Here is a 24,128-nt window from a genome sequence, read left to right as displayed (position 1 = left end):
CATCATGGACCAGGTGCTACAATGCTGTACACACACACAACCAAAAGCCCCTGCCCAAAGCGCTTACAATCGAAGATAAGAAACACCAGAGGGCTACAGCCAGACTGAACATAAGAACATAAGAAAGGCCGTACCGGGTCAGACCAAAGGTCCATCTAGCCCAGTATCTGTCTACCGACAGTGGCCAATGCCAGGTGCCCCTGAGGGAGTGAACCTAACAGGCAATGATCAAGTGATCTTTCTCCTGCCATCCATCTCCATCCTCTGATGAACAGAGGCTAGGGACACCATTCTTACCCATCCTGGCTAATAGCCATTTATGGACTTAGCCACCATGAATTTATCCAGTCCCCTTTTGAACATTGTTATAGTCCTAGCCTTCACAACCTCCTCAGGTAAGGAGTTCCACAAGTTGACTGTGCGCTGCGTGAAGAAGAACTTCCTTTTATTTGTTTTAAACCTGCTGCCTATTAATTTCATTTGGTGACCCCTAGTTCTTGTATTATGGGAATAAGTAAATAACTTTTCCTTATCCACTTTCTCAACATCACTCATGATTTTATATACCTCTATCATGTCCCCCCTTAGTCTTCTCTTTTCCAAACTGAAGAGTCCTAGCCTCTTTAATCTTTCCTCATATGGGACCGTCTCTAAACCCCTAATCATTTTAGTTGCTCTTTTCTGAACCTTTTCTAGTGCTAGAATATCTTTTTTGAGGTGAGGAGACCACATCTGTACACAGTATTCGAGATGTGGGCGTACCATGGATTTATATAAGGGCAATAATATATTCTCTGAGGAGCACAAGGAAATATTGGTGAGCATGACAGGCTGTGCTATTAGCACACCAGCAGCCTAACCATTGTCGAGTGACTCTGCCATACACCTGCTGGGTGACCTTGGGCAAGTCACATCCATGCCTCGGTTTCCTCATCTGTAAAATGGCGGTGATGAGACTGACCTCCTTTGTATGGTGTTTTGAGATCTACCGAGGAAAAGAGCTATCTAGGAGCTACGAGATGGATTTGGCTCTAGTATCTTACAAGGAACTGTCGAAGTTGGTGAATAAAGCAGGACCCACTGAAACACGATCAATAATAAAGCCCAGTGTGACCTGCAAGCCCCGCTAAACTCAAAGGAATATGACTTAGTGGGAATACCATTGCGGGAACATCAGCTTTGCTGTCTGAAGGGGGCAGGTGTCAATTCCACTGGTCCTGCAGTGACATTTTACAGCCCTTGTAAAGTCCTTCTTGCTATCAAAAGCCCAGGAGTTGTATTCCTTTTTGGGGAGCTGGGAGTCCAGCCAGCTCTGCCAATGCTCATCCTGCAGTCAAATGCTAGCCTGCTCCCACCCCCCCACCCCCCATCCTTCCATCAAATATCATTGAAATGCTATTGATTGTTCCTGGGCTCAAAAGCTCCTGCTGTTTGCAGAAGAGCAATACCAAAGAAGCAAGCCACTGCTGCCATCTCCTGGTCACTCCAGTGCTTGCTCCCATTTGGGTGTAATAAGGAAGGGTTTGCTGCAGTGGAGAAAAACATAAGAACGGCCATACTGGGTCAGACCAAAGATCCATCTAGCCCAGTATCCTGTCTTCTGGCAGTGGCCAATGCCAGGTGCCCCAGAGGGAATGAACAGAACAGGGAATCATCAAGGAGGGGATTTGACAGCAGCCTTCAACTACCTGAAGGGGGGTTCCGAAGAGGATGGAGCTCGGCTGTTCTCAGTGGTGGCAGATGACAGAACAAGGAGCAATGGTCTCAAGTTGCAGTGCGGGAGGTCGAGGTTGGAGATTAGGAAAAACTATTTCACTAGGAGATTGGTGAAGCACTGGAATGGGTTACCTAGGGAGGTGGTGGAACCTCCATCCTTAGAGGTTTTTAAGGCCCGGCTTAACAAAGCCCTGGCTGGGATGACTTAGTTGGGGTTGGTCCTGCTTTGAGCAAGGGGTTGGACTAGATGACCTCCTGAGGCCCTTCCAACCTTGATATTCTATGACTCTATGAAGTGATCCATCCCCTGCTGACCAAACAGAGGCTAGGGACACTATCCCTGCCCATCCTGACTAACAGCCACTGAAGTGCTCCTATGAAGAGATGAAGGGGGAGATTTTCTGAAGCATTTCAGGGAGTTCAGCACCCAACTCTCCCTGACTTTCTTTCAGGGCAGGAGGCTTTTCCAGGGTGGTTATGCTCCGAGAAGTCCACTGTCTATTTCATTATGTATAAGACAATAGCAACTATAGGTCCAAGACAGCCACCCTGCCCTGAAGCCTTTACAACCTAACTGGACAAGACGGACAGGTTGGGAGAGGAAACAAGATGACTTATCTGAGGTCACCCAGGAGGCCAGGGCCAGAGATGGGAACAGACCCTTGGTCTCCTGACGCCCACGCCAGTACGCCAGCCACTAGGCCGTGCTGCCTTTTATGAGCACAACTCAATAAACACTGATCCTGAGAGGTGCTGAAAACCCACAACTCCCACCGAAGCCCATCTCTAGGTTAAGTTAATGGAACATGGATGTGCTCAGCACTGCACAGGGACAGGGTGCCAGTCCTGCATTCAGAACCGTGCAGGCCACCCCTCTACCAATCACAGCGATTTTACTGCCAGGTTAACGTTTGTAGGGGCCACAGTCTATAACAAACTCTTCGCCTTCCCAGAGCTTTGGGGCTGGGGAGTTATAGCTGTGGATGGCTTTGTGAGTCTGGCTTATTAGGTCACGCTTCCCTTGCATGTGATCAGTTTTCAACCAATAGTTAGCCTGGGATCTGTAGCTGAATTTAAATACACAGGTGGGGAGGGCAGAGCCCTGACCCCACTGCCTTCTTCAATGCACAGCTGAGCTGACATGGAGTGGGGAGTAACCGGCACAATGCAAGGGGAAGTACCTGTTTGCTTCCCCCAGGAGGAAGGGGAAAAATTAGGGACAGAATTGTGATGCTGAGTCGCCACCATGGGCTAGTGTAGCTTCCCCCTAACCAAGGCAGACTGTATCAACGCAATCTAGCCCCATATGAGGATCTGCATGTGGTTTTTTTCCCCTGATTTCTTTTCTCTTTCATTTTATTATGCTGAGCCAACAGCCTGAAAGTGACCAGTGGGAGGATATCTGTATTTATTGTTAATGTGCACCTCCCATGAGTCTTACACTCATGCATCACAGCAAAGCTACACAGCCTGCAAAGAACTCATCTTCATTTACGTGCTAATGGGCTGATCAATGAAAGGGGTTGCCCAGATCTTTAACACTACAAAAGGCCACTTAATAGAAATAGATGTAAGATATGTTCTTTGTCAATCGTGCTAGGTTTATACGTGATTGTAAATGGGAAACCAGCACTGAATGGGTGTGTTTCGAGGGGGTCCCCCAGGGATCAGTTTTTGACCCTATGCTATTTAATGTTTTTATTAATGACCTGGAAGAAAACATAAAATCCATCACTGATAAGGTTTGCAGCTGACAAAAAAATTGGGAGAGTGGTGAATAATGAAGAGGACAGGTCCCTGATACAGAGCAATCTTGATCGCTTGGTAAACTGGACACAAGCAAACAATATGGGTTTTAATACGGCTACATGTGAATGTATATGGCTAGGAACAATGAATGTCAGCCATACTTTCAGGATGGGGAACTCTATCCTGGGAAGCAGTAACAAAAAAGATTAGGGGGTTGTGGTGGATAAGCAGCTGAACACAAGCCCCCAGTGCCATACTAATGCAAGGGCTAATGCAATCCTTGGTTACATAGGAGAATCTTGAGTAGGAATGGAGAGGTTAATTCCCTCTATATTTGAAACAAGTGCAACGGCTGCTGGAATGCTGTGTCCAGTTGTCATGTCCACAATTCAAGGATGGTGATAAATGGGAGCGGGTTCAGAGAAGAGCCATGAGAATGATTAAATGATTAGAAAACCTTAGTGATAGATCAATTGATCAATCAATAGTGATAGATTCAAGGAGCTCGATCTATTTAGCTTAACAAAGAGAAGTTTAAGGGGTGACTTGATTACAGTCTATATAGTCTATAAAATACCTACTTGGGGAATACATACCTAGCGATGAGCTCTTGAAACTAGCAGAGAAAGGTATAACATGACCCAATGGCTGGAAGTTGAAACTAGACTAATTCAAATTGGTAATCAGGCATAAATGTTTAACAATGAGAGTAATTAACCACTGGAACAGTTTACCAAGGGTCATGGAGGATTCTCCGTCACTGACAATTTTTAAATCAAGATGGGATGTTTTTTTAAAAGTTCTGCTCTAGGAATTATTTTGGGGCAGGTCTCTGGCCTGAGTTATACAGGAGATCAGACTAGATGATCACAATTGTCTCTTCTGGCCTTGGAATCTATAAATATGGCCCCTGTGACTATAATATCTGAGCCCCTCAAAGGCCATTCATGCATTTATTCTCACAGCACCCTGTGACGTGGAAAATATTGTTCCCATTTTAAGGAGAGGTAAACAGAGGCACAGAGAGACTAAACAATAGGGATGGTCAGAAATTTTCCACTGGAACTGTTTTCTGATGGACAATTGGGTTTTCAACTAAATGAAATTTTTCATGAAAAGTGTCTGCTTTCCACAGACAATTTCAGCTTTTGATTGAAAAACGGAATTGTTTAGATTCGGAAATGCTGGTGCAGCGCCTCATGGGAGTTTTAATTCTGATGCTTCAGGGGAGTTGTAGTTCAGATGCCTGATGCTCCTACTCTCCACTATCACCCAGGCTCCACAAATGGACTTCATCTCCCATAATGCACCTCAGCGGCACAACTACCATAGTGTACACCACCACCCTTCACCAAGAGGGGAGACCGTGGTGCATCATGGGAGGTGCAGTGTGACTGGCCTATAGAGGAGAGTGGGAAGCATGATGCCTCATGCTACAACCACCATGAGGCACCACTGTGGCATTTCAGAATTGAACTAGTTTGGTTTTCAGTTCTTCAGCAAAAGTTCAACATTTTCAGGGGAGGGGATCCAACCAGCTCTACTAAGCAGCTTACCTAAAGGCACACCGGAAGTCTGTGACAGAGCCCCAAAGTGAACGCAGGCCCTGCCCAGTCCATTATCTTAACCACAAGACCAGAGAAAGATCAGGGAACAAATACAAAGTGTTCTTTCTGCGCACTGGGTGGAAGGCCCCATAACGTGAGCACAACTGTCGCTGTCGATCTGCATGGAGGAGTTATTGCTATCATACATCCTTAAGTAGTAAGAGATGGGAGGAAACTCTCCATGTGTCACGCAACGCTGTCTTCAAAGAGGACACTTCTGCCACTATAAAAGCCATGGTGTGCTGTGACTTCCCTGGAAGGACCTGATATGAAGGATATACACAGGACTGCCTCTAGCCCCAAGACAGAACGTAGCTCACAGGGGGCACGTCCCTCGGAGGTAACTCTTACAAGACAGAGCGGCCAAGGCAAATGGGGTCAGCTTAGCCGCGATGGAAACTGTCAGCTACTTTATATTTCTTTTGATTCCTTCACTGTGCATTCAGTCTCTGCTGACTCTGCTTCCCTTGACTGCAGGCTGGGTACAAACCCCCATGCGTTTGTACCGACTTGCTGTCTGTGGGGAGGGACTAGACCGATTTGCCTGCTCGGAATAGCTTCTGAGCACTTCTCCGGGGAAGCAGCAAGCCACGTATAGGAAGGGTGGAATTTGGAGGGATCCAGCTGCAAGGGAAATAAGGGTGAGGAGCAGATTACCCTATGTCTGCCTACTGCAGGATTTCTTTCACCTTCCTGCAAAGCACCAGACGCTGGTCAGTCAGAGACAGGATACAGCGCTAATGGACCTCAGGTCTGATCTAGTCTGGTCATTTCTATGCCTGTTAGCTGCACAAAGGAGAAAACCTTCCTCCTGCTGGTCTTGCCCCTTACTGACCACAGCTCCAAGAGGTAAATCCTGCCTCCCATCACTGCTCCCTGGCAGAGGAAGGTCTGACTCCAGAATTCAGTGGGACCAGTGCAGCCCCACTGCGTGTGTACACGGTAGTGGGATGCATAAGGCCAGTCCAGGGTGAGTAGCATGCTCCCGCTGGCCAAGCATGCATGAGGAGTCGCAGGGCTGGGAGAAAGCCTGGTGTATCTACCACCAGCCAACTCATTCCTCGACCCAAAGCACAGCAGCTGTAGTGTGGTGGGCAGAGGAAAGAGTGAGTCCATCCCTTCCCAACTCACAGCCCATTTACTTGCACTGAGTACTAGCAAGCAGATTTAGCTCTCAGAAACAAAAGGAAGAGAAGTAGCCACCACAGAGCCAAGGAGCAACATAGCCTTGGATAGAGGAGCCCACTGGAAGGGTGCACCTATCGGGTCAGACAGGAGCAGGTCTGAGAGGCAGCCTCCTTTTCAGCAAACCACCTTGGTTGACTGCTCACCAGCTCCAGGTGGAAATGAAGCCCATAATCAAACAATAACCCAATGTCACCAGCTTCTGCTGCGGCAGGGACCTCCCGGCTTAAGTCCAGCCACCTGCCTCCGCAAGATGCCCTTGGTGCCAGGCTTTCCATATGATTATCTAACCAGCTTGTCTGAGCTGTAATTATTGCACTCCACAAACCACTCCACTCCCGCATTGTCAAGCCATTTTTCTTCCTATACAAGTTCAATGTATCACGCTCAAGCTTTAATGCACTTCCCCTTGATTCATTAATAGTGCCCAATGGCTGCTTCTTTTACCTTCTAAATCAGTATCATCACCACACTGCCCCAAAGTGAATTTTTGCAGGTGAAATGTTTTAATTCATTTATTCTTTCCCAGTATGTTATACGCTCAGGGCCTGTGGTTGCTATTCTCTGGTCTCTTAGTATCCCTTTTAAAGAGAACCCAGCACTGCACTGCCGGTGCAGCCTTATCAATGCAGCGGGATGGGAACATGGAAAATGCCACGCAAGATCAGCTCAACATTCCTTCATGGAACATTGTCTAGCAAAAGATGCCAGTGCAAACACAGCCCAGAGCTGCACTAGTTGCTCTTTGCAACAGCATCAGTCTTCAGGGTCAGGCACCACATTTTATTCAATTACCCATAAATCTCTTCTGTGGAGCTGGTTCCTTGATAAGATTCTCCTCTCTTCGATTGGTAGAGTCTGTTATTAATTCCCATGTGTTATCTTCTGCATTTCTTTATACTAAAGATGAGCTTGCTCTGTTCTATTTCTCAGATTAGCGGGATCTCTTTTAATGTTCAATGTACTTCATGTATTTATAGGGTGGAGCAATCCACCCACCAGCCTGACACAGCCTAAGAAGGAAGATTCACTAAAGGGTTAACCCTGAAGGATATCTTAACTATATTAAAACTTGCCCCAAGGGAAATATAGAGGATAAACCAACTGCAGAGCTTGTTTTCATCTTTTACCTGCCTCTAACGTTATAATAGAGAGTTGTGCATTCTTACCATTAGCATTCTGGGTCTCCTATGGATACAGGATCTCACAAGCCAGGTGCCGATACCACAATGATAAGCACTATACAAGAACCTGTATAGCAATAGTTCCCAGCTGATGCCATCTTGGAATCATAGGAGACCTGGCAGTGTTACTAAAATATAACCCCATCACGGCCAATAAATACTACTGCCGCTTCCCCAGGAGTTGAATGAGAAAAACTGCTAAATATTCACTTTTCTCCCCTCTCTCTCTGCCACTCTCCCCTGAGTGGCAGAATGTGGGTACCCCCAGCTGAGCAGAGAAGGCTAAGATAGTTGGTCACTAAAACAAAAGCCCAAGCCACGTACAATGATGAGCTGGGCCTGACAGGGGAAAACTATGTATGTACAAAATAAACCTGGAAAAGTAGCTCAGCTCTAGAAACCAGGCAAGAGAGTTCCAGCCAAAGAGTTCGGAATTCTTAAAACTAAACCCTTGGACGAGGTAATTGGAGTTAGATATAGACAGTTCTTTAGCGCAGGGACTGTCTGTTAGTTCAGTGTTGGTTCAGCACCTAGCACCCTGAGGTGCTGGCCCATGACCGGAGCCCCTAGGTGCTACAGTACAAACAGTCACCGTTACCTGGGGATTTAATCTGCCTTTTTGGAGTTACACCAGAATCAGGACCATTTAAGTCTCCCTCCCTTCTGGGGAAATCTACAGCCCCTAGTTCCCCAACTGCAGCTATGACAATCTGCTGTCCCTCGCCCACGTGCGTTGGCTGCAGGTTTATCGGGGTTGAGTTCACTCTCCTTTCTAGCTCATCACTAAATATAGAACAAAGTAGGAACTGAAGTTGTCATGGGTGCAATTTAAAGACAACTCAGCTCATCTATCAGTTGAGGATTGCTAAACAAGAGCAACAATGGGCCACTACATACATTTAAAAAAAGACTGTGAAGCACTTTGAGACCTGATAGAAAGTGTTATAGGAGAGCTAGGTATTATTAATCTAAATGTGACATCTAGTATGGAAGTCCTGAACAGTTTTCTACATAAAGTTAGCCTGGTAAGCCCTCCGTCACAGAACTCAAGACTGTTTCAGTTCACCACTTTGTATTTTAACCACTAATTTTTCAGTGCAAAAATAGAACACCGCTCATTTCTGCAAGCCCCATGGAGTCTGTAGAGGATAATATCCTGCACAGCACATTTGTAGTAATCACTTACTAATTATTTCCTTTTTGGTTCTTGTTTTTAAGGACTCTCAGCTGCTCTCTAACTAATGATCCCCTCCTCAGCCTAAACAGCAAAACAGCTGATCAGATAATTGTGACCTTAGGTCCCACATACTAGGAGCGAAGTCATAGCAAAAAGCTAAATGCATGCTCTACCTGTGCTGAAATTGGTGTCTTTCACCCTTTTCTCTTGGGTCTGAGATGATCATCTGGAAAGGTGACACCTGCTTTACACCTTACCAAGGAATGCTGAAGCAGCAGGCAATAGAGGAAAGCTCATGAACCCTGGAAACAAGAATTAAGATCCTGACCTCATGCTTTAAATAGAGTAAGTTTCTATTTATCCCATTTAGGGTAAGAATCCCTTCCAACACGATACCCATATTACCATAGGGGCATTTCACAGGCCATGGCAAGTCCTGCCCTTGGGCTAAGAAATGCCTGATGCAGGACCAGGCATCAAATAGAAGGGAAGGTAGAGCCAATCCAGTGCCATGTGTTATTTGCCGTGACTCAGGTTTGTCTATCCAAAGAGATTTACTGGCATTACTATACCAGTACACTTGCTTGGAATAAGTGTCCTTTTATGGAGTAGCTTGTTTCCTCCAAAGCATAACTATAGCAATGCTGGTAAATTCACCCATGTAGACAAGACCTCTGTATGTGATTTGATTCAACTGCCATGACAGTATCTTATTCATTTTGGTTATATAAGGCAGTTTACTAATGTATAGCACCTAGCACAGGGGTTCTCAAACTGGGGGTCAGGACCCCTCACGGGGTTGTGAGATTATTATATGGGGGAGGGGATCACGAGCAGTCAGCCTCCACCTAAAACCCCACATGGCATCCAGCATTTTTAATGGTGTTAAATATATTTTAAAAGTGTTTTTAATTTATAAGGCGGGAGGGTCGCACTCAGAGGTTTGTTATGTGAAAGGGGGCACAATGGTAATACAAGTCAGTAATAGCAGAAGTAGAGTCAAAAGCAGGATTTATTTGGGGATTGGTCCTGCTTTGAGCAGGGGGTTGGACTAGATACCTCCTGAGGTCCCTTCCAACCCTGAGATTCTATGATTGCAGTCAGTTTTCCCACCAAGTCTTGGCTGAGACCTTGGTTTAGTTAGTTAAACTGTGTTAAATGAGAGTAGTGCCGATAAATCACTTGGATCCTCCTGCAAGATAGAAGTGAATGCTTGGCATTTCAGCTCGCCTTTCCTCTCAGCTGTATTCTTTGCCTCTCCAGAAGTTTAGGCTCAGGATGACTAGCAGCAGAAGCCAGTTTCTGGTGACTGACTTGGCAGCCTGACCAGAGACGTTCCTCCTTTTATAAACTGTCCCAACATTACTGTTGTCTTCATGAGAGCCTGCTGTCTAGTGTAGCACATAGCAACGCTATATCGAACAGACCACTGCTAGAATGCAAGCCTTGGGAGAACAGCACCATCTAGAGAGTAAAAGCCTTCAAAAATGAAGATTTTAGTAAAATGAGGAAAAGGCTGTGTGGATAGAAGTCGCTTGTTGTATTATATATCAGAGGTTAGAACTAGGTGGGTCTACCTGTCTGCCACTAATTGTGGTGAATGTTACAATGGTCTGGGGGTACTGGCCATTTTCAGTAGCCTGGTCTTTGCTAGTTTTACAAAGAAGCTGCTCAAGGGATTTGCAAGGCCAAGCCTGAGGTGATGTCCTGCAGATTTGTGCTAGGGAAGCCTGATGCAGCTACAGAATGGAATATTACAAAGCAATGGGAAAATTTCTCTTTAATTTAACTGGATTCTTTAACTGGAGCATATCTTGTTGCAACAGTTGGTCAAGTCCATTTGCCTCTCCTCTAGAGGGTGATGTTCGATTTACTCAAGAAGCTCCCAAAATTTCTCCAGAAGTGACCCTCAGGATTTTCCAGAGACTAAATCTGACTAACGAGGAGCTCAAGTAATTATGGAGTACGTATCAGCTTCTGCATATGTTACTATGTTCCCTTCATGGAAGGAAGGAAGTATTGATCTTGTGTTTGTGAATATCAAGTAGGCAAATGGCAGCATAACTTAGTGTTGCAGTATGGGTGAGACCTGAAAGTGTAATCTTTGAAATACTGTTGCCCATTCTCATATTTGAGCATTTCCAGCTTTAGAAAGCCAGAAGTCACATAGGAGAGTTCCACAATGAGTACCCTGAAAAAAAATAGGAGGCTGTTTTATTGATGAGTAGAATTCCAATTGAGAGCAGATAATACACTAATACAGAGTGACTTTGATCAAAGCTCAGGCTTTGCATCTGGAGTCTTTTAAAGTGACATGATGCCTTAATAAATTAAGGAAACTGTGATTCTTCTTCCCTATCCACTCTTCACTTCATGCTCTTCGCAAACTCCTCTCCCTTCTTGATAGAAGCTTTCAGCTCAGCCATGGCCTCAGCTATCATCTTTTCTTCATACGGAGAGATCTTGCCAATACCTAGATTCTTCTCAATTCCATTTTTCTGACAGGGAAGAAGGGTTTTAGGGTTACACAATCACTGCATTCTTTAGCAAGGAATAGCTTTCATATCTGTGTCTAGTTAGAGGGTTAAACTTGGGTTTAAAAAACAATTGGTATATCTGTGGGAGAGTCTCAAAGCAGTTCATACATAGCTACTATATTTCAATATGAATTTCCTACCCCCTAGTCAGGATGGGGGAAGAATGTGTCCTGTATAATTTTAGGACTGAGTCATTCCTAGAAGAGGAGCTCAGAGATCAGCTCCTTTGGTGCTTTCACCTCTTCCCCTCAAGTGTGTTGTTGTTTTCCTAAAGCCACACACTAGTCCAAGGACATGAAATTTACTCTGCAGGAAGAAGACTATCATACATTTTCACCAGTGACTTCCAATGAATTTTCAAATCTACTTCAAAGTTACCCTTCTAGCTTTCTAGAGCCCACAGAGTTTAGAGACTACCATCCTGAATCTGACCTCCTGGCCCACTTATTCCAATGCAGTCTTTGCTTCTGTCTACTCAGGGTGAGTATGATACCCCAACACTGTCCGTAAGTAATTCCTTCCTTCAAGGACTGAAGCTCACCTTTGTTTTTGTTGCCTCAAAAGCTTCTCTTTACATAGTCCACATAAAATAAATTGCATTACTGTGTTTTAATGACACTACAAAACTCTTATGTCACTTCCAAAGGCCACAGCACAATCCTTAACCCAGCATCTGTACTGGCCAAACTGCAATTCCCGGACACCAGAAGAAGTTTGAAAGCCTCAGTGTGACTTCCACACACACAAGTTAATGTGTAAAGGATTTTTTTTAGTAGATTAAGTGAAGGTGACCAAACAACTGGGCTTTTATTGATGTTTTGAAAGCTCTTCATAAATGGAGACACTACAACCTCCTATATAGAGTGACTAGGAACTAAAAGTTCAGGCCGAGACACTGATTTAAAATAGAGGACCTGGTTACCCAGTCAATTCAAATGCAGAACTAAGGACAGGAAGCAACTGATACATGAAGTTTGCATTTGCCTGAGCAAATAAGTTACTAAAATAGCGAAGCCCTTCTCATATTTAGTTATGTTGAAACACCAGGAGTGCAAAAGCTATTGCAGATTTGTTTAAAATATTCCATAGTCCTTGACATTTTTAATGAGAAATTAAAATAGCTTCATGAGTTAGGCCACTGCCCGTTCTAAAAAAAAACATTAGAATATGATTATTAGAAGCCTGAACCAAGTATCCAAAGTGTTAAAATGCATTCTGAGCAAGTGTTGCAGAATTAGCTTGCTTGGCTAATGCAACATCCTTCCTGCTTAATAAAGTACAATTTATTACATTAAACATGCCAGTTAAAAGCATTGCCATCCAAGATACATACCCCAAGTAGCAAAGGTGTGGAGAAGTATGGGCACTCTGTTTCTTCCGATCTAACAAAGGAACATTCAATAACCCCTTCCTTTCCATTCATTGCATCCAGGACAGAAAAGACAAACCTGGCACCAGCATATGCCATAGATAAGGTGGCAGATCCTGTGCAAACAGGAGTCAGAACAAAAATATTAGAGATCCTAGTGGTATGGACTTATACACTTGTTGTTTAAACTTTACGCCCAATTGAGAAGTTAGTACTAGTGTAGGAAGGAAACTGGTTTATAGTCTCTGCCATTTGAATAACAGTGGCACATTTTGGGCTAGGTGGCTGCCACAATATCTTCTGAGCTTGTGATTACGTATTTTAAATACTTCAGAAGCATCAGAACTTGTCCCCACCACACCAAGGGCATCTTTTATTTTAAAGAGGTTACATTGGGGGGGAGGGGTGTTGCCTTTTACTGCACTATCTATCAAAAGGAGAATAATTTTTCCTTTGTGAAGTTCCTCGGCTTGTTTTTTCACATTTGCACTAGCTGGTCCTTACTCCCCCCTGTGCTGCAATGAGATAAGCAAGTTTTCTGTTTTGTTTTTTTTTAAATAAAAAAATGAAGAGCTGTATAGCCGAAGGGAGCAGGAAAGGACAAGAGTTGTGCTTAACTGTTCATATTTAACAGTGCACTCGTCAAGTGCAAGGGATGTCATAGCACAAGATCAAAAGCCCTGAACCTAACAGCAAAGAATAACTTTTGGCCACTAGCATGCCATTTTAGTAGTAAGTGTTTGACGACTTTAATTTGCTGGTGAAGAGGGTTGTTGCACAATAATAGATTCCATACAGTAGGTCACTCAGAACTGGTCAAACAATTAAGATTCAGAACAGTTTCCAAAAACCAACCTGCTCCTGCTTTAGCTTTCACAACTTCAGTACCAGCCTCCTGAATTCTGCCTGTAAGTGTCTCCAATTGATCCTGAGGGAACTCCACTTTCGGTGTACACTAAAATGGAAAGGTATCAGTTATCAGTAAATCTCAACATCCATTTATGATCATTATAATGCTTTAGAGGCCTAAATACCCACACAGTATTTTTTATAATTTTTATGGCAATTTTCATCAGAGCACAGTCAAAATGCTTTAAAAATGTTAATATGCAACATCCAAAGCAGGCAGACAAGTATCCCCATTTCAGACATAGGCAGAGCTATTATGCGGCCTGATCCAGTTGCCATCAGAGCCAACAGAGAAACTCTCACTGATTATAAATAGAGCTAGATCACACCAAGTGATTCGCCCAAGGTCAAATTGCTGCTTAATGGTAGAACTAGGCAGAGAACCCGGGAGACCCATCTTGCAGCCTCTTTCACCAGACAAACTCCCTCCGAGTAATGGGCACAGTAGGCTTTTGACTTCTCAAAGCTATACGCTAATGGTTTCCACACCTCTAGCACAGGGGATTACATCAAGGAAAGGTCTCTGGATACACACTGCTGAAAACCTTGTCTGCTGCTGGTGTTTACAAGGATTTTGAACACTTAAAGTCCTCTGTTCTATTACAGACATCATCCACACCAACTGTTGACAAATGTGCTCCCCGCACTGCTAAAATCTTTACCAGTCATTGTGGCCACCCACCTTTACTACATCGAACTCCAGATCCCTGACCTTCCCTTCCTAACACTATATAATCACGCTCCTCACTTACACCTGAGCATAATTCTTCCCATTCTCAGCCCTCTCTCCTTACTGTTCCCATCATGTCTTTTTACCACTCATCTATCATGCGTCTCCTATCCTTTCAACAACCCACTTCCAGGGTTCCTTCCTTCCTGTTTCTCAAAGGCTTGTGTTTCAGGCACAGGACTGGGAGTCAGATGTGGGTTTTCGACTCATTTCTGCCCAAAGACTCCCCATACAACCCTAGGCCACTCATTTAATTTCTGTGCTTTAGTTACTGACATTTCTCAGAGGTGGATGCAGCTTAATTCATTTACGGTTGTGAAGTGTACACATAATCTAGTGAATGTCACAGAAATGCAAATACTAATGATCTCTCCCAGATCTCTTCCCTAAGAGGATGTGCCATGGTCTTGTCTATCAGACTAAAAGCTCCTTGAGGAAAAAGGTCTACTCTCAAATGCCACATAAGTTTATGGCACTTTAAAAGTCAGAGGAATTTAGGTTTAGGACTTTGGAAGTGTGCAGAATGAATTTCCAATCGTACAACACCGCCCCTTGTGAATGAGTACACACAGATGGCTGGAAAGAGATATCAGCAACAGCATTTCAGATTAACACTAATGCAATACTGAATGGGAGCAGGGAAGTCAGAACATTTCCATACATTGAGTATTTATTGTAACATACCTGAGAGATCAGAGGGATGATAGTCTTCCCTGCATGACCACCAATAACGGGAACATTTACTCGAGCTGGATCTAAGCCCTGCAGGAAAACTCATGGCTTTAGTAATTATTTTTTAAAAGCATCTGGGCAAGAAAACCAGTATGCCTTTAGAAACATTGTGCCCTGGACATTTAATCAGACATCTGCAATGTAATGCTACATGGTGCAGAATAATGGAAACAGTGTAGTCTAGTCACATTCTGAAGAATGAATTAAAACCACATCATAGAAATCGGCTTGTTATCCCAGTGACCTTACTCTCACTAGGCTTTCATAAATGAACTGAAAGGCCAGCACTACAAACTCCACCTGGCGTACGAAAGTCAAGCTGTTCTTCCACGAGACAACATCCTGCAACAAGTCTGTTGCTCAGTGGGGCATGTTAGAAACCAGCTCACCCTTCCACAGTTGCATTGGACTCTTGCAGTAGCAGGAGTAAAAATGCCAGTCAATAAGGTAAACATGTGGCTCAGACTCTCAAGGTGCAGCTACGAAATTCTGAGTACAACTGCACCATGAAGGACAGAGATCCTGTCCTTAGACTCTCCAAAGACTGGAAATATCAAATCATATCCCCCTCATCCTCCAGTTCTTCGGGAATCCGAGACCACTCGGCTCTGTTCACTCATGATTTATGACAAAGAGCGTTGCTAACATCCATGATAAAGGTTCACAGTGACAAATCAATCGAAGCAGGAAGATTACAACCTACCTTAAGTTCAGCCACAAAAGTATTTGCTCTGACAATGTCCAGTGTGGTAACACCAAAGATTCTGTTGGGATTATAAACCCCATGCTTCTTAAAAATTTCAGAGGTTATTGGAATGGTAGAATTTACCTATAATTGAGAAGCACGTAGGCATGCATTACCACTCTAATACTTTAATAGCTATTTATCAAGTTTTAACAGGTTTACAAACCCTTACCATGTAAATATCAAACAAAACAATCATTACAAAACTGAGCTTTTGTTTAGAGACAATTATAATATAATCAGATCTCACTAACAGGGTACAGAGTGAACCTCTTTACAATACCTCTGATGTCATTTTTACTGTACTATCACAATTTTTAATACAAAAGCAAGCTGCCAGTAGTGCTCAAATACCTCTGTACACACTAGTGTGCGGTTTTCCTGTATTAAATGCATTCAGCAAACAACAATTTATTCAAAATCTTTGTTAATAACTAAACTGAAGAGCAGAACTCAGACTGGCTGAAATAATACTTCATCAAGCCTGGCTCAAGACATTCACTGGTTCATTCATGTTATGAAGGGCTACATGTTAAAGAACCAAAGCCTCTAAAGCAGACTAATTTACTGGTAAATCTATAAATCCTGTGTAGCTGTCTCTTGTGGGTGTACTCCGTATTTGTTTGCTTAGGGCCTCTATACCATTTTATACCTATGGAACTGGTCATATTCACATCACTTAAACATGAACTTGGAAATCTAGTTCTAGCCAATTTGTTTTCAGTCATGACAAGATTGGAAAATATATTAATAAGGATGGTACAACATGAATTCTTGGCTTGTTAATACAGTCAGTTAACTAACGTTGCTAGTCCCTTAGCTACTCTCCACTACGTATCCAGAGTCTCCCAGACAATGTTTACCGGGTTAGCAATAATGCAGATCATGGCTTCTGGACAGTGCTTGGCACAAGCAGTCGTCAAATTCGCAACAATGGTAGCGTTGGTATTGAACAGGTCATCACGGGTCATACCTGGGAATCAACAATTTGAATATCATTCCAGATGTTGGCCAAGTTGTTCCCATTACAGTGGTCAGGAACATGAGCATGCCCTACTCAATCATAACACCAGGAGAGATCAGTGTTGTCAGACCCCACCGAATTCCTGCCTACTTCTGCTGGCTGGAGACTCTCCACTTTCGAGAAGGCAATTCATGTCCTCCAAGGCTAGTGTCAAGGTTATCCCTTACAACTAGCTTAGGCTAGTAAGAGACTTAGGCTGCTACACACTGAAAAGTTAGGTCAACATAGCCACACTGGTCAGGGGTGTGAAAGGTCCACATTCCTGATCGATGTAGCTATGCCAACCTAACTCCTAACAGATTGCTTGGAGAGATGGCGTTCCTACAGCAATGGAAAATCCATTCTACTGGTGCAGGTTGTGTCTACACTACAGGGTTACGTTAGCATAGCTATGACAGTGTAGTTCTTCTTGTAGTCTCCACAGTGTAGACATATTCAAAACTTCTCACTCCTGAAATATGCTTGACTACCTACTGGCCTTGGGAGCAGGTGCCCCAGGTCCTAACCCAGGTGATACAGACAGCAGCCTAATGTATTACTATCACCACATCAATCTGGACAAATACCAGTCAAGGCACTCATTCAAAGAAGAGTGCACAATGTAGGGGCAGGTGCACAGTTTTTACCCCATTGTATGCATCCAGGTACTTAAAAGTCCCTTATCACTGTAGTATCTTGTCATTAACAGTCAAATATGGATACTCTGCTCATTGTATGGGTGCCACAGCCCTCTTTGTGAAGGCCAAAAGTATAACTAGGTTAAAAAAATTAGTAAGTTCCAGGAAGATAGCCATTGATGGACCTATTAGCCAAGATGGTAACGGAACGAAACCCTATGCTCTGGGTGCCCCTAATCCTCTGACTGCCAGAAGCTAGGACTGGACAACAGGGGATGGATCACTCAATTGCCCCATTCTTTTCATTCCCTCCAAAGCATCTGGCACTGGCCACTGTCAGAATACAGGATAATTGGCTACATGGACCATTGATCTGACCCAGTATGGCCATTCTTATGTTCTTAAACTATTGTGTTAGGAACGTAACCAGTAGTGTGGAAGAACAAGATTTAGAGTCAAGAAGTCTGGGTTTATATAGCAGAGCTGTGAATAGACTCCCTGTATGACTTTAGAAAAAAAACCAAACACACCACACCCACAACCCCAAACACCAACAAAGAAAAGGCAATTTCCACTCATTTGTAAAATTCAGGTAATACATCACAAGGGGGTTGTGAACTTCATTAATATTTGTACAGTTCTCAGATCCTCTGAAGGGACAGTACTATAAAAGTGCCAGTACTACATTAATTTTTATGCTTCCAAAACTGGTCTCTAGTCCCAGTTACCAGCAGGATAAAATGAAGTTTTGACCCTGGAATGTCTATCAGTACTATTTCAGCATGAAGCCTTATGGGCTTTTCTATGATGCTCATAACTCTAGCATGAGTGCCTCATATATTCAATAATTCATTAAATACTTGTCTACCTTGCAGGTGTGTATCTCCCTTTTACAGATGAGGAACTTGGAAACAGATTGTCTAATGTCTCACAGGAATTCTATGGCACAGCCAGAAACAGACCCCAAATGCCAGAGTCCATCCAGTGCTCTAAGCCCAAGATGATCTTCTGAGGGACTTGAAGTATTGGTGTAGCATTTCAGGCCTTACCACAATAATCCAAACATTTTAGAGGGCTACGTTCAATAAAATTAAGACCTACCTGGTTTTCTAGGGACTCCTGCAGGAATAACTACAACTTCACAGCCCTTCAAACAGTCTGGCAACTGCTCAGATCCAATAAAACCTACAATGGAAGATCCAGGTAACTATACATTTCACTGTTCCAGTGAAAGATTAAACTGTCCAAATCAAATTTAGTAGTGTATGAAACTGTGTGTTTAAGGATATCCATGTTAATTTTTAATGTAGCCTTCGCCTTCAATATTAATTTCATCCTTAGAATGAGAATGGCTGAATTTTACTAGAGGGACTCAATCTAATATGCAAATACCTCTGTCCTCAGAAGAAATGTTTGTAATGATATTCCATGAATCAAAACAAATCCCTATGCCTCCTATCAAGCAGTAAGCAAAACTTTCTCCTTTGATAACAAACTCTATAAATGAAATGGAAACCAGAAGAGTAAATATATCGTAAAAGCGAAAGTTTAGATAGAATTTTTCTTTGAGAGTGCCTGTACCAAGCCACACCGTTGGGAGATTCATTCTAGGAGTGTAGATTCAGACAGGCTCTCTCAAAGAGCTACACTATGGTAACTGTATTTTCTTACAAAGTTCTGAGTTTATCGACACAAGAAAATACAGCTGCTAGCTAAATTCTACGATCAAATTTCTCTGTTTTTACTGAATTTATTCTGGTAGCCAGTGTGAACTTTCACACTAATCAGAAACAGTTTTTCAGTGGACAAAAAGTAGGTAAAGATGTTCTATCTTAGCAGCAGCTGATCTATTTAACTAAATCTTGTTCTGAGAAGTTATTTGGAGAAATAAGCTATTTCCAGTTTTAGATTCAAGTTAACAGGAATGTAATTATTTATAAAAGACAAGTAGTTCCCCACATCAAAATTTATATATAGATATAGATATATATAGGTGTGTATCCTACACATAGGAAGAATCATTTCAATCTAGGACCTCTGTGTGCACAGTAATATGCCTCAGATAATTAATAATGACTTACAATACCTTTGACATTGGCTCTTGTCTCAATGTGGCTGAGGTCAGCTGCAACGCCAGGGGTGTGAGCAATATCATACAGGTTGAGGTTGCTCACTAAGGGGCTATTCTTCAGTAGAAGGGAAAGAGGTTGGCCAATCCCTCCAGAGGCACCAAGCACGGCCACTTTAGCATTGCTCTGAGGAGAAAAGAAAGAAGGACACAGATGTTTTTAGTAGTTACTCAGTAATGGCTTTGGAGCCTTCATCACACTTAATTTGCTTCTGATTTTTGAAGAGCTCTATTTGTCTCAGCTGAGTTTTGTTTTTAAAACAGACAGCGGGCAAACTGGATTCAAAACTAAACTCTTATGGAAGAGATAATTTCTTGAAGGGAGTATCAGTAGCAAGTCTTAGGAGAGATAAGAAACATTTAAAAGATGCATGCTTCTTCAAAGCTGGATTCTTTTCAGTAAGGAAAAGGTACTCAAACAATTGTCTCTAAATTTGGAAAATTTTCCCCCATGACAAATGCCATCCAGAACTCTGCTAGGAGCAGGACCCTACCAAATTCATGGCCATGAAAAACACATCATGGACCGTGAAAACTGTTTTTTTGTGTGCTTTTACCCTATACTGTACACATTTGATGGGAGAAGACCAACTTTTCTCAAATTGGGGGCCCTGATCCAAAAGAAAGTTGCAGTGGGGTTGCAAAGTTATTGAAGGAGGGTCACAGTATTGCTACCCTTACTTCTGCGCTGCGTTCGGAGCTGGGCAGCTGGAGAGCAGCGGCTGTTGGCCAGGCACCCAGCTCTGAAGGCAGCGCCCCGCCAGAAGCAGGGCAGAAGGATGGCGATACCATACCACGCCACTCTTACTTCTGTGCTGCTGCTGCTGCCAGCGGCTCTGCCTTCCGAGCTGGGCTCCCAGCCAGCAGCCGACACGCTCCAGCTGCCCAGCTCTGAAGGCAGTTCTGCTGCCAGCAGCAGCGCAGAAGTAAGGGTAGCAGTACTGCAACCCCCTCTACAATAACCTTGTGACACACACACCCCTCCTTTTTGGGTCAGGACCCCTATAATTACAACACCCTGAAATTTCACATTTAAATACCTGAAATCATGACATTTATGATTTTTAAAATCTTATGGCCATGAAATTGACCAAAATGGACCGTGAACTTGGTAGGGCCCTAGCTATGGGTCTACCTTCTGATTTATTAGGGATACAGAATTCTGTGGCTATTCCAGTTTTAGTTGCCAATATTAGAAGAAAGAATCTGCTTTCCTCCTAAGCTAGCTGAGTGAGTGACCATGCTGCAGGCTGCTCCAGCTACTTATTGGATTAGCAGCTGATGAGCTGTATCTTGAGCTGCTGCATCTCCATTACATTACCAGCTCCAGTGTTAGCAGCACTTGGGCTTCAACCCCCACTCCATAACAGGCCAGATAGCTCTAGCTTAAAGCACCATGATCAAGCTAGATGTGTTTGTGGACAGGAGTTGCATTAGGGGCAAATCTTGAGTTACAGTTCAAACTAACAATGCAGTGAAGAAAAATCCTGAGATGTGGCAGCTAAATTCCTGTGTTTTCAAATAAGCTTTGCATCACTTTTGCCATTGGAGTGGCAGGAACCACTTAACTGCAGTGTTAAAATGGTATAGTCCGGTGAATCATTATGAAGCCTTTATCCTCTACAATAGATCGCTAGTTGATGAAACCCAACTCACGTAACTAAACTGCCATCTGACAGCACTAGATCAGGATGAAGACACACTGGGAAAGCAGTGAGAGAGAACACCCGTACTCCCTTGCTGTACCGTCTTCTGTGACCAGAGGACCTTTACTATGCCTGATTGACAATTTTGAGCCTTTAACAAGCAGTACATGAACACACAAAGGTATGCTCCTAACCAGCAATCAGGTTGCATGGGTTAGCATAAAAGCTGAGTGCAAGTCTTTGGATAAGATTTCTTGAATGAGTGTGCTTAGCACTACTGCTTGAAAACGGAAATATGAAAAATATAGAAGATACTAATTTTAGCAGTTAGCTTTTGCCATGCAGAACTCTGCTCTTGGTTCCTGATTAAGAAGTCTATCCACTTAGATTGCAGAGAGTGAATATTCATTAATACTTATTGTTTAGACTAGGTTACCTGCTGCATTTTTCAGAGGTAGTTTCTGACTCATATAAGGGTTGCCAAAAATGAAGTTTTGCATTCTCACCTCTGCACTGCCTCATGTGCATATTTTTAGAAGGAAGATTAAATGTAGTTGAAGTTTAATAGAAGAAAGTTTATTTACTGAGAGTTATATTGCTAAGGTACATTGGAATCAGTGCCCCTTTAAAATGAATGTACTGACTCAGGACAAAAATCATATAGCTTTAATTACTAATGTTTAAAGCTGGGATTTTCAAATGGGCCTAAAGGAATTGGGATCCCAAATCCCATTAAGAATCAATGGGAACTGGGCACCTAAACTCTTGAGTCCCTTTGAAAAATCTGTTTAAGTGGCTCTATCTTTAAAGGAAGAAGACTATATCACTGTGACAAAACAGTCATTAGACTGTTTTTCAAAAAATGGATTCACTTTGGCAGTAATCCAACCTGCTTGTTACTGAAGTAAAATACTGCATAAATGCTCTCTCCCGCAAAGATCAAAAACTAGCAATGGTCATAAGCAGTGTATTGCTATGAAGTGACCAATGAACCTCAAGTCTGTATTATTTGAAATCACACTTAGGGGAAGAAGTCTTGTAAATCTCTTAAATGACTTGAAGTTGTGAGAAAACTGATAGGCAGTGAGTTGATTTCCAAGTATGATATTTGAATGTTTCTATTATTAACCCCCTTTACACAATCACCTTTATATTCCTCTTGCAATTATGACACAGTCCTCTTAAATGACCACTTTACCATTGAGAAATTATTTACTTAAGATAGAAGGCAATTGGACTCTGGTATGGGGGGGAAGGCTGGAGTTCTATTTAAATCAATTTATTCATGTAATCAGCAGTCTCCACCCTTAATTCCCATCACTATTTTGAAACAATTAGATGCTTATGTTCAGGAAAGGATGGAAGTAATCAATACCAATCTACCTCTCAACTCCATTAAATGTTGTCAATACTCAGTTGCCACACCTGCTGATTACTAGCTACATCTGACCAATGAGAGTCCTCTTCCGTCCTGATCAAAAGTGAATAACCAAAGGGATAGAGAAGCAGAATGGCATGTTTATTTTTGGCCCAGTGTCACAAAATTAATACCTTCAACTATTTATGTTGCTGGACACCTAAAGATGCCCAATATGTCCCATCTTTTACTCCAGTATTTCAGGGTTTCTGACCCACTTCTAATCTGCTTTGTTCTTTGTAGTAACTATTTAACATGAGATCCAACTTAAATAAGTTAATACTTGGCTGCAGTGTTGTTGAAGCCATGCTGGTCCCAGAATATTAGAAAGACAACGTGGGTGAGGTAATATCTTTTAGTGGAGCAACTTCTGTTGGTGAAAGAGAAGCTTTCGAGCCATACAGAGCTTTATTGCACCACAGTTGGTCCAATAAAAGGTATTAACTCATCCACCTTGTTTCTCAAGTTAATACTTGTCATTTAAACATAAGTATTAAATTTTACAAGCAGAGTAACACCATAACTGTCTACATATGCCATTAGCAGAGTAGAGTTATATTGAAAAGACTCCATTTTAACACATCTGATTTATCTCCAGGGAGGCAGGTGGGACAGTACACACTTGAGGTAGGCTCGACATCTGATAAGAAGGGGAGAAAAGCAACAAGTAAAGAAAGCATGGGAAGGACAGCAGAAACGGATGAGCAGGACCAAAGGGATGATGGAAAGTGTCAAGAGACATTTGATGAGAAAAAGCCTGAATTCTAAGACCTACAAACTCACGCCATGGGGCCACAAGGCGTGGGGGAGAATCGCTGGCACCTGCGACCCCGTGTAAAGGGGAAGCAGGGTGGAGACGCGAGTGATGTGTCTGGAGGGAGCGTGGCCCCGCAGTCAGGGCTCGGATGTGCTGGGTGACCTTGGCGCCTCGATTCCCCCATCGGGAGAGGGGAGGGGGCTGCCTCCAGCCAGCGCTCTCCGGGGCCCAGGCGGGGCGGCCTGGCCGAGGAGGGAGACTCGTGGCAAAAGCTGCGACCCCCGGGTGAAAGGCGCCGCGCGGGAACCCCCCCTTCACCCCAACAGTCGGGGGGGGGGGAGCCAAGGACTCCCCTTGCGCACAGCAAAGCGCAGCCCGCCCGGGGATGGGGGAGGGCTCGGCAGCGCCAGGCCCGCACCCCCCGGCGGCACGCGGGGGAGGGGGAAGGGCCCGAGGCCGCAGCCCGTGTGCGGGCAGAGCCGGGGAGGGGAGCGCGGGGCCCGGGGGGGGGGGGCAGGGCAGGCCCCGCTCCCCAGCCCGTGTGCGGGCAGAGCCGGGGCGGGGGGAGCGCGCGGGCCCCGGCCGAGGGGGGCGGGTGGGGGAGCCGGGCAGGCCCCGCTCCCCAGCCCGTGTGCGGGCAGAGCCGGGGAGGGGAGCGCGGGGCCCGGGGGGGGCCGGGGAGGCCTCGGCCCCCCGCCCGGCCGGTACCTGCGCCGAGGTGGCGATGCCCCTGCGGAGCGCGGCGGCGGCGGGGCCGCTGAGGCGGGCGAGCAGCATGACGGGCCCGGCGGGACGGTGACTCCAACGACCTCCACCACAGGCAGCGCGCAGCCAGCCCCGCGAGATCGGCACCGCGAGATTTCGCGCGCCGCCCCGCTCAAGGCGCGCCCGGGCCGAGA

At 44.2% G+C, this 24,128-nt stretch overlaps 1 protein-coding gene across 1 annotated transcript; it reads right to left on the bottom strand.

Annotated features, from left to right (window-relative positions):
- Nucleotides 1-10,805: 10,805 nt before the first annotated feature.
- Nucleotides 10,806-24,095, bottom strand: MDH2 (malate dehydrogenase 2). The gene is made up of 9 exons (XM_044993741.1): nucleotides 23,938-24,095; nucleotides 19,368-19,536; nucleotides 18,383-18,466; nucleotides 16,504-16,613; nucleotides 15,599-15,724; nucleotides 14,848-14,925; nucleotides 13,380-13,479; nucleotides 12,489-12,640; nucleotides 10,806-11,116 (listed from the first exon to the last, which is right to left on the bottom strand). Exons 1-9 carry the CDS (start codon nucleotides 24,004-24,006, stop codon nucleotides 10,985-10,987), a joined length of 1,020 nt encoding a protein of 339 aa, XP_044849676.1. The 5' UTR covers nucleotides 24,007-24,095; the 3' UTR covers nucleotides 10,806-10,984.
- Nucleotides 24,096-24,128: the final 33 nt, after the last annotated feature.

This window comes from Mauremys mutica, chromosome 19 (genome assembly GCF_020497125.1).
Source record: "Mauremys mutica isolate MM-2020 ecotype Southern chromosome 19, ASM2049712v1, whole genome shotgun sequence".
NCBI lineage: Eukaryota > Metazoa > Chordata > Testudines > Geoemydidae > Mauremys > Mauremys mutica.
The sequence above is the reverse complement of the archived record's forward strand: the minus strand, read 5'-3'. Positions and strand labels throughout refer to the sequence as shown.